This window comes from Durio zibethinus, chromosome 24, assembly GCF_047325235.1.
Source record: "Durio zibethinus cultivar Kanyao isolate XHJ-2024 chromosome 24, ASM4732523v1, whole genome shotgun sequence".
Taxonomy (NCBI): domain Eukaryota; kingdom Viridiplantae; phylum Streptophyta; class Magnoliopsida; order Malvales; family Malvaceae; genus Durio; species Durio zibethinus.
In genome coordinates this window covers 8,751,862-8,764,205 of record NC_143185.1, presented here as the reverse complement: position 1 = coordinate 8,764,205, position 12,344 = coordinate 8,751,862, and the positions used below count along the sequence as shown (strand labels likewise).

The 12,344-nt window shown below is 25.6% G+C and overlaps 1 protein-coding gene across 1 annotated transcript; it reads right to left on the bottom strand.

Moving 5' to 3' along the window:
• Window positions 1-10,335: 10,335 nt before the first annotated feature.
• Window positions 10,336-10,728, bottom strand: LOC149511901 (uncharacterized). The gene has a single exon (XM_089753449.1). The coding sequence runs from the start codon at window positions 10,726-10,728 to the stop codon at window positions 10,336-10,338; it is 393 nt and encodes a 130-aa protein (XP_089609575.1).
• Between the last annotated feature and the right edge of the window lie 1,616 nt (window positions 10,729-12,344).

Below are 12,344 nucleotides of genomic sequence, written 5' to 3'. Positions count from 1 at the left end.
GAGAGCATTTCACCTGAATTTTTTTTTTTATAAAAGTATTCTGTGTTGACTTGACATGTTTTCAAAATAATCGTTTATTAAATTTAAATAAATATGTTTTATTATATAATCATTATTCCTTATCGTGATAATAACGTAAAAATGTCATATTAACTTTAAGTGTATATTATCACATCATATTACGTGTTATTATCGATGCAACTTTAAAAATTTTAAAAAATAAAATTTTATTAATATAATAATATTATTTAATACTTATCACGACTGTTAAAAATTAATTATGATAAAATATATATATTTAAATTTTAATAATTAAATTAAAATTTTTGAAATATAATTAAAATAATTTAATTATCGATAGTATTATATACTCAATTTTTTATTTTCCGGATCAAAAGGTACTTTTGTAAATAACAAAATTATTTATTCGAACACTCACTCTTTAAAATGACAATATTGCCATTCCATGGACCCTACAAATGGTGACATTTCTTTTTCAAAATAATAAAAATCGACATTATTGATTTGAGGAAATTTTTTACATTTTAGAAAGAACGAAAAAAAAAATAAAAGAATAATCTTGGCTCTATTAAAAGAATTAGAATGATGCTCGCACTTAGTAGCTATATTTTTAAATAATTTTAATTTAAAAATTAAAAGTTAAAATTAGAAATTTATTATATAAATTTATTACATATAATTTGTTGGAAAGTACAAAATTTTTCGTCAATTATCGACTTAAATTTAAGGAAATTAATTTTTTTATTTAATGTCAATATATATTATTTTAAAATTCACATTTAAAAGTTTTAATCTCTACATTTATACTCATATTAACACGCTTAAAAGAATGTGAGTAGATTTATAAGGAAAAAAAATTATTTTGATTATATATTTTTCATCAATTATTATGGATTTATCATATTTCATTTTTTATGAATTTCGATACTTTAATTTTATTTTTTTATTTTTATTTTATTCTCTATGAATTTAATTAATTTTTATATTGAAAATTTTTAAGACATTGCTTAATATTTTGATAGAGTTAATGAAAATATACTAACCATAAAAATTATTTTATAAATTATTTATAACTTATTCAATCCTCATTTTTAAAATTTCTAAGACTTTATTAACATTTTGGTAGATTTAATAAAACTCTCATCAATTTAAAATTTTATTTTAAAAAATTATCACTATTTCTAATCAAACTTTCATCATTGTACATTTAAATAATTAATTAATTTTATATTTTAATAATGTAATTTTTCAAAATATAATTTTATAAATTAATGTAATATTAAAATAAAATAGATAATTAAAGAACACAAAAAATTTAAGTAAATATAATTCAAAGAAATTTTTAAAAAAGTGTTAATTGTCTTTGGTAGATTAATTTGGATTTGATATTGGAGGACTTGAATTGATATGAACTTAATTTTAAACTTAGATTTGATTGATTGGATTGAATGATACTTGAATGAGCGCAAAATAGAAAGCTCAACTTTTTTGATGCCATGCATTAAAAATAATAAAATAATTATTTTTATATGGACGTGTGTCAGACAAATAATTTTTATAAAATTTTTTTATATATAGTTATTTATATTTATCATTATGACATCAAGACATGAGATTAAACATGTAAACATTTTATTATTATGGAAATCACATGTTAGAATATGTCAAAACTTCACTAAGTTACTAACATGAAATTTAAATGCTGATGAGAGTTCAATCACACGTAATCAAGGTCCATGAAAGTGAAGCTTTCATCTCGTGCTTCTAAATGCCACCTCCGGTGGTCAAAATGGGAACTTAAACGTACAAAAATGATAGAGAACTTCTCTTTACCATTTTTTTAATGGAAGTTATGAAATCTAATCAGCTGCCTCATAGTATAATCCACATACACTAGTATAACTATTATATTTTTTGGACCTTTGAATTAAAATTAAATTCATGACTCATTTAAATTAAAATAAAATTTTTAAATTTAATAATTTTGATCTAAAAATTAAAAAAAAAAAGTGTAAAACATTATAATAGTGTAAGTGGATCCTACTATATATATATATATATCATATTTATTTAATGTAAAAAATTGCCGCCTATAATGAGTAAGCAAAATCTTATATGATAAATAACTACCAAAAGATACTTATGAGGGGTTTTTGATTTAAAACAAAACAACTACCTTGACTAGTTATTGACTTTGAATTAAAATGGATAAAAACCTCAAGCCCTTCTCTTTTTCATGAAAAATGACAACTGGCCATACGAGAAAAACATGAAATTCCTCAGACATGAATATGCCGTGTTCTTTTCTTCTCTCAATGAAACATGGTGTTCGACTATAATAAGAAACAAAAATAATGAATGTATTAAACTAAATCAAGAATGAGATAAATCTCAGTCATGTGGGATTATATAATTAATCACATAGAGAATAAGAGAGGAAAATAGTGAAATTGGCATAGAGAATGAAACTCTCCAAAAAATCTTATGTTTTGATGTTTAAGGACTTACACTGTAATTAATGGATAATTTTTAAATATGTGATCTTGTCCCCGATCAATCAATAAGTTGGCATCACTTTCATAACTCTTTGTAAACAAACTTCCGCTATGTTTTCACAATTTAAGTAAATCTTTCACATCATTTTCGATATATGATATTTTTTACAAATTATATTATTAATTTGAATATATCATAATACAGTACCAATTGACATTCATCAATATAGTTTGATATAAAATAACTTTATTAGTCCACTTACATAAGATAAAAACAACTTCACAATCGTATATGTATAAAAAAAGTAAGATTTAGATCAATCATATCTCAATTTTTGAACTTATTTTTTTTTCAAATAATTTTAAAGTTAACACCCTCTCAAAAAATAATGTTAATAAATTAGTAAAATAGTTGATTATTTTATTAAGATATTAAATTATAATATAAATATACATATGGGAATTATTTTTTCACTAATTAAAAATAGATTTATCAATTTAAAACTTGATTTTTTTTCCTAATTCACTTAATTTGAATCCTATCCCTTAAAACTCACTAGTATGTGTCCCCTACTTCATTGCGGGATTTTTTTATATATATTTATGAATCCTTTTAAGGAGGACTTCATTTATATTAATATATGAATTATATATATAAATTAAATAATAAAAATGTATTTTATAAATAAATATATTTGTAATAATTTATTAGATATTAATTTAATTTAATTTTTATTTTTAATGATTATTTTATTCATTTTATAATTAAATATTTCAAAGTTACCAACTTAATTTAACATATCAAAATTTCTTTTCTTTTGAAAACTGAAATATGCATACATTTGATTATTTGTAATGTTATATTGACTAATTAACTGATAAAAAGAAAATTTTAAAGAAAAAAAATTATAGATATTTGCAACATTTGATATTTTATATTAATTGTATATATATTAGGTATATAGATAGACAGATTTGTTAATACTCTCATGCAACATTGTATTCGGATTTTTTTTTATATATTTAATTAATTCTCATATTGATAATTTTTAAGAATCTCAAAATATTTTTATGGAGCCAACAATTATCTTAACTCAAGAATTAATTTAGAAAATTTATCATTTTCTAATCAAAGTCTCCTTCTTGGATTTTCAAATAATTAATTTATTATATATTTGTAATATATTTTTATCAATTTTAATTTTTATAAACTAATTGAATAAATTATCATAATAATAACAGTAGAAAAATTTATTAATGAACGTAAAAATACTATAATAATTTTTTTATTTGATTTCAAGCTTTGAATTTTTATTGTGCTTGCTTCCAAATGAATTGGATGATACTCAGACTAAGCCAAGCTAAGAAATTTTTTTCTAAAATGGATCAAACAAAATTCCAACCCGATTAATTCCCTTCAAAACCAACAAAAAATAATATAATTATTGACACAGCCCATAAAACTAAATATGTCAGTCATTAACGCTCAAGGGAATTCTTCTAATATTCTCTTCTTTTGAAAGAACAATAAATGATGAAAACCACACTCCAATAACACAAAAGAAAGGAAATTTGTGCCTATAAAAAGGAAAATATTGGTAAAACATAAAACAACCCACAACTAAATTTATGCAACAATTTTGACCTACAAAAACTCATATATAACCCATCAAAAAAAATAGTTTAGTTGTCATCATGATCTTAATTCTTATGAAATCCTTTTAATACAAGAAAGTATTGATGGCAGTGTACAAAAATTGATTAAAGAGCTCGGTTTTTCTTAAGTAAAGTTTTGATTTTAAGTTTTGAAAATGAAAAAAATAGGCATTGAAAAAACTTACTCCTCTTATGAGATTCGAACTAACTTGACTTTAAATTAATCAGAATTTAAAGTAATTACTGGACATTGGGAGATCCCAAACCAAAAAAATTTATAAAATCATAATAAATAGAACATACCAAAAAAATAATTTATGGAAATGGTGTTACTTTTTTCATCTTCATAATTAGTTCAAAACTTTACTTACGTGTTCTTTTTTCGTTGTAATTTTAGAAGCTTAGCTTTGACTTCAAGTTGGGCTCTCATGGAGTGAGGCCAAAGAATATGTTATTAAACTTTGGATAGGCGTCATCAATATATTTTGGATAACGCAGGACTAGTTTAATATTATTATTGTTGCAATTAAATAAAGTTTAAATTAAAAAAATTACATTTAAAAAATATAATTAAAAAGTTTAGGTCTTTGATATTGTTACAAATAAATGTTGTGAATAATTGAAATGTCAAAAAGATATGTAAAAAATAATAAATATTAAAAATATAAAAATATTAAAGTGATTTATTTATCTAAATATATTTTTTTATCGGAAAACATGTTTTGAATTTTTTTTATTTGGATTGAAAAATCAAAAGTTTAAATTAAAAAGTCTTTTTCTTTTTTTTTTTACTTTTTAGTATTGCATTTGAAACAAAAATAACTTTTGAGCACAAAAACTATTTCACCAACAATACTAAATGAGACTTTAATATTTAATCATTACTACTAAGCACTCGATGCTATTGTCTATATTCACAAGATATTAAACAGATATGTGTGCCTCAAGTTGATGAAAAAAGGTTACAGTTATTAATAAGGCTTAGTTCGATATTTATTTATGTTTCAGATGAAATTTGTGATTAGAAAAAACTTTTTATTTTGAAAATATAACCTCTTTTTATGCGAAAAAATCTAATGTTTATATTAAAGTACAAGTTTGTTTTGCATTTGTTTTTCATGAAAGCCCAACTATTTTTAAATTTCCAATTGGATGTGTGATAAATTATTATTTTATGCACAATAACAATAATAATAACAATGTACTAAGTCTTATATCTCATATTTTATGATCAACTGTATGAAAAACTAAATAAAAGAATCATGTTAGGTTGCAGTTTGAATTTTCTTGCACTACTCATTTCTATCAACAATAACCTTTTCATCTAATTCATTAACCATCATATTGTTTTTTATTACTTGCATCTATGTCTTTTGTAGTTTACCTCTAGAAGTTTTGATCTTTCCTAGATCTAAAGACTCAATTCTCCTAATTGGTGTACAGTTAAACCTACGTTTTATATGTCCAAATCATCTAAAATGACCATTTTTCCTCATTTTCTCAATTCAGATTACTCCTAATTTTTCTTAAATATCTTCATTTTTTATTTTATTTCTTCTAGTCTTACTACACATCTATCTAAGCATCCTCATCATTATTACGTTTATTTACTTCTTATGTTGTTTCTTAGCAGCTCAATATTCAGTTCCATATAGCAATGCAAGTCTTATAGTTATTTTATACAACTTCACTTTTAACTTCGAAGGCATGTTGCAATTACACAACACACCGAACACTCTTCACCGCCTTGCCCATCTTGCTTGAATTATGTGTTTGACATTCGTTTTGTATCTCAATATCATTTTGAATAATTGATCCAAAATATCGAAACTATCTATTTTTTTGTACTACCTCTCCTTCTAGCTTAATCATACTAGTACCTGCTTCTCTATCATTACTAAACTTACATTCCATATATTCAATTTCAGATCTACTTAATTTAAAACCTTGAGATTCCAATGTATTTCATAATTCTAATTTCGTATTAAGGTTATCACTAGTTTCAGCAACTAAGACTGTATCGTTGACAAATAGTGTCACCATAGCACCTTATCTTGGATATGTCCAGTGAGATCGTTCACAGCTAATACAAAAGGAAATGGACTCGGCACTGAGCCTTAATGTAATCTTGAGATAATGGAGAAGCTCTTTGTCATACTTCCAACAGTCTTCACATTTGTTACAACTCCTTCATAGATATCTTTAATTATGTTGTATTTTAAAGAGACTCTTTTTTCCATTAAGATCCACCAAAATATCTCTCAAGAAACTCTATTGCATGCTTTCTCCAACTTTCCAATAAAAGTCTTCAAAGGTGGATTGTCTTTGTTGTAGAATGTCCTAGCATAAACCCAAATTAATTGTCATAAATAATGACCTTATGTCGTAATTTATATTTAATTACTCTCTCAAATTATGTGACATTGTTATTTATACATAAATATTAAATTTTTTTTATCTCAATAAGCAAGTTTATCATTATCATAATAAATAACAAAGTTGAAATTTTTAAATTTCAGAAGCAAAATTAAAAGTAAAGATGTCATAAGTCGAATTACTCACATAGGCTCATGTATTCTATTTTATGAAGATTATTTCACATATAATCATTATAATATAATTAATCAATTATAATTTAAAATTATGTAAAATTCATCAAAATTTTTAATTATGAGTAATAAAAAATTATAAATGATTTGCTCTTTTTTTGTGGATAGATTTTTAGACCCTAGCCCAATCAAAATATTTTACTAATAATATTTTTTTTTATTTAATTTCTAAAATATATTTTAAAATATTAATATCAAATGATAATGAGTACTGAACTTTTACTAAATAAGTATGATTAGCTTCAAACAAATTGGTAATTTGTAAAGTTGATCGTTGGTAAAAAAATGTTATTTTCTATTGAATGTTGGTTTTTTCTTTTCTTTTTTTTTTTTTCTTTCCCTCTTCTCTCTTCTTCTCCTCTCCATGGCTTTTAGCACAATGTTTTTGTGAGATTGTTAACATCCACATAACACTAGATGTAGAGGCGAATCCAATAATAAAGATAGGATATTAGGGTTAGGGTTAAATCCTAAAAATTGAAAAAACAAAAAAATTTTAAAAAATTTTCTCCAAATATCCCTCAATTTTTAAAAAATATTTTTATTGACAAAATTAATAAATTTATCATCAACTTTATATATATATATATATATTTATATATATTATAGATAGATATTTTCAAAAGAAATCCAAAAGATATCGCCGATTAGATGTCTAGAGTTATTGAGGCTAGATATGATGCAAAGTTGAGATTAATCATTTTCGATAGGATCAATCTTCTCAACAAATATAAAAGTAAAAATTAATTATAAATTTCTTAATAACAACTTGGAAAACTCATTTCCTTTGCGATAAATATTTATTCCCGTAATCCTAGTGTAGTCAACACTAATTATTCCTGCTCCATTGCTCTTATTTGTAATTCTAAGAGAAAAGACAAATGTTAAAAATTTTCTACATAAAATGATTGTTGTAGAAAGATACGCCGATTAAAATAATATTTTTAAAGATATTTTTAATTAATATTTTGTTTATTTTTAAATTTAATAAAAATAATACATTAAATAAAAAATCAACTAATTTGTGTAAATATTTAATAAACTTCCGATTGCCAATTTATAAAAAAAAAAAAAAAAAATCATAAAGATGGAAGCGTCTAGGATGTCGTGAACTTGTTATTAATTTTTTAATAATACGGGCAAAACTAGTATTTGTATTTGTTTTGAATTTTTTAAGTAAACATAGATAATGAGAAGGATGGATCGAGGAAGGATAATTTAGTAATTTAGAATGTTAAATAGTAATACAATGATTTAACGAGTTTAATCAAGGGCGAATTTTTGGATCCAGCGCCAACGTATCGCCATGAGTTGGGATCAAAACGCACCGACTTTAAAATTAATGAAAATTCAATTACGCTAAACAAATTTAAAAATAAAAAAAGAGAGAGAGAAAGCGATACAGAGGGAACCGAGGACTGAGGAATGAAGTGGAATACGCGTAATGTGCCGATAATTGCGTGGTGTGGGTCCCACACTGCACGGAACTAGCGGAAGATCTTTTGGAATGTTAAGGCAGTTAGCCTTATTTTGTAATTTTCATTCTCTCTTAAAATCTCAAAAATTCAAAAAAAAAAAAAAAAAGTGAAAAGAGGGAAGAATTATTAGGTGAGTTTAAACCAATGTTTTTGAAATTGGACAGGAAGTTGAATGGATAAGGATTTCGATTTTCGATTCAATTGTTTCATTTAATTGAAGAGAAATTTTATTAATATGATGATTTTGATATTAAATAAGTATTAAAATTAATAAATTTTAACAAAATTTTACATTTGGTTTAATCCTATGGTTTTTAATATTGAAAAAAAAAATAATGATTCAAATCAAATTTTATAAAATTTTTAAATATCAATTTAATTATCGAAGTTTTTATCGGTTCTTGACCGATTCATTAAATATTTTATTTTATATCATGTTGCTTAGTCGCGGGTTGTTACAATCTTACAAAACTACTTTTAATTATGTTAAAAATAAATAAATATATAAAAATAGTACTAAACCCCAATGGTATCAAGAATTTAGATCAAAATTTTATCTAATGCCTCACTTTGTTATCTTTTTAAAATGTATTATTCCTTTTGTTTATTTTCTTTTGAATAATTTAAAATTATGTTTTTTTTAATTTCTTTAAACACCTAATATAATATATTTTTTGGTACAAAAGATGAACTATTCAATTAAAAAATATATTGGTACAACACATGTCCAGCAGCATCAACCTGGGATTTAAATAACAGTGAGATAGTAGTATAGCAACCACTATTTTATGGTAACATCACTATCTACCACCGTTATTAGAAAAACAAAAAAAAGAGAATTTGAATCCCACTTATAGTGACGTATCGCAACCGTGAATTGTTGCTTCACGTTGAATGCCTGCTATATTTTTCATTCAAAAATTCAAGAAAAAAATTTTTATTTGACTTTTGTTAAAAATTTAAAACAAAAATAGCAAGTTAGAAAATAAACATCAATTCACAAATTTAGCAAAAAAAAAAAAAAAAAACCCACAAAACTTAGACTTTTAGAGATATCAATTTTTTTAAATTCAACTTCAACCAAGATTAAGCGCAATTTAAGATAAGCAATTAATTTAACACTCAAATTATCTTTTTTTAAAAAAAATTCCAAATTTATAGTGATTTTAGGTGTTTATGATTGGATTAGGCTATGGTGCACTGCTAAAAAGGGGTAGGAGCTGCTATGACTTAAAATATGAGACAAGAGATGAGAGTAAGACTTAAGGTTGAGAGAGACAAGCAGAGAGCACACACCAAAAAAAAAAAAAAAGAGAGCTGAGAGATGAGGATAATGATGAATACCTAGAGAGAAAAATTATTGAATGAAGGGTAAAGGGATGAGAAGTTATGGTGTGGATCTGGGCAATTTAGTCAAGAGGCAAATGAAGTAGACTTAAAAGCTATTGTTGTTGAATGAAAAGTTATGGTGTGGGTTTGTACAATTTAGTCAAAAGGCAAAAAAAGTAGATTTGAAGGCTATTGTTGTTAAAAATTGCCCTTTTCGTGGAGGTTGGCAAATTTGATTTATTGTAGGCCTATAAAAAGTAATTTTCTTGGCCCATAAATAGTAATGCTCTTGCTTAATTTATAGATGCCTAATAACTTATTAGTTGATTTATATGCAATATAGTTTGGCAATAATTTGATAAGTACAATAATTAAATAATTAAATATATAATTAGTTATGGTTATCTATTTTTCACATGTTTATTTATCTCTTATTATTTTCTAATTATCATATGAGTAATTTTTTAAATATAAATATTTTACTATATATATATCTTTTTAAATAGATAAAACACACGACATGATATAAATTATTTTAAAAATCATAAAATAAGAATTTTTATGATTAATAATTAAAATTATTATATTTTATAGCACGTTGAGCAAAATAAAAAAAAATTCATGATCGTGATAGCCGCAATGACCACAAAGGTCTCCGTTATTTTTGCAATCATGACAAACGTGATACAACTGAAAATATGATCACTACTGCAATTTAAATCCTTGGCATCAGCATAAAGGAAATCCTTAATCATAAAACACAACAAAGTTAACATCACAATTGTTACCATTGTTACAACAATTCCTACTACTAAACCGACAAAAGGCATCAGCACATCGATTTCCTTTCCTGAAAACATACGTAATATGTTGGTTTTCAAATTCCTCCATCAGCTTCTTGCAATCAAAAATCAAATGATGGAAAATGAGGTTTGTCATTTGATGGTTTTTAACCATAGAGATAACAACAGTGGCATCAAGTTTAATCTTCAGATTGTGAATGTTAAGACTCTTAGCCAAAAGTAACTTATCTCTAAGAACCCACAACTCAGCCAAGATGTTTGCCCCTAAACCAATAAATCTAGAAGATCCAAAAATACACATTCCCTTTTTATCACAAATGATGGTACCAGTACCCATTTTTCTAGGGTTGCCCAAAGTCGAGCCATTCGTATTCAATTTGTACCATTCCTCATTTAAAGGATTCCATTTGATAGTCATGAAAGATTGCAATGGTACTCATGCTTATTTTTGGTTCATTGCAAAGAATTCAGTAGCCTTTACCATAGCATTCTTCACAAAATCCAAGTTTCCACCACTCTTTCTGAAAACCTTTTTTATTTTTCTCTTCTGAAAACCTTCATATTTCTTTCTAGCTATATCTCATATAGTATATGGATAAATAGTAAACTCTAGGGAATACCATGAGTGGATCGATGCTGGCTCGAAGCATTTATCCTAATCCATTGCTTACAATAGAGGATCTGTTGGGTCGGTGGCAAAAGGGCCTTTCTCATATATGTCCATAGGTTTCTAGTCCATTGACAGTTACAAAAAGGTACATAAAATCCTCTATGTCATGCATGCAAAACACGCATATGGCAAGGATTTTGACTTCTAACAAATGCACTTTGAGGAAATAAGATATCATGCATGCATTGCCAGATAAAGAATTTAATTTTTGGTAGGGTTTGTAATTTCCATATCCACTCCGATTGACCTTTTACCACGTTCTGGTTGGTACCTTAAGTAAGGTCATAGGCCGATTGAACTATGACACCAAAAAAGGTAGCCTAATAAATAAAATCTTATCCTTGTCATACCAATTGAGTAGGAATAGCTCTCATCATATCCAAAACATCATTAACGAGCTAGAAGGAAATTAAGAGAGAATGATGATTCTTCAATGCATTAAGGCACTGCCCTATGGTAACTTGATCTACAAATAAACTCTCAAACTACCATTACTTTTCCAGTTATCATGTCAAAAGTTCATGGTTGAACTATCCCTAATGACCCAATCGATCCCTTTTTCAACAATTAAGCCTGTCCATCTAATGGCCTTCCACATAGTTGACATTCTAGAAACCTTCCTCACTATACCATTCGCCCGAAGATTTTTTTTTTCATCATCTTGACCTACAGAGCTTCTCTTTGGTGAAGAAACCTCTAAACCAACTTAGCTAACTAAATTTCATTATGAGTTCTAATCTCTCTTAAACCTAAACCATCTTCACTCTTTTCTTAGTAACTTCACTCCGATTGAAAAGGTGCAATCTCTTCTTATCCTCTTTTTTTCCTTCATAAAATGTACTTGTTGACTTTATACAATTCCTTGAAAATACTAGACGAAAGGGCTCGACATTGCATGTAATAACTAAGGATGTTTTCCATGACCAACTTGATCAACACCACTCCGCCCACTAGAGATAAAAGGTTAGCTTTCCAACTGACTAACTTTGTTCTCACCTTTTTCATGATGAAAGCATAATCATTTTTGTTGACTCTCCTTTTATGAATAAAAGAAACCAGATATTTTCCAAGATCTAAGATTTCATTGATACCTAACAGATTGGTAATATCCCTTCTACGCTCTTGTTTTATATTGAATAAGAAGAAAACCCTAGATTTTTCCAAATTAATATTTTATCCTAAACCACCACAAAATTCCATTAGGACATACTTTATTGACCTAGCAATGCCCTCATCAGCTCTACGTAATAGAAAATTGTCATATGCAAATATAACATGGGAGA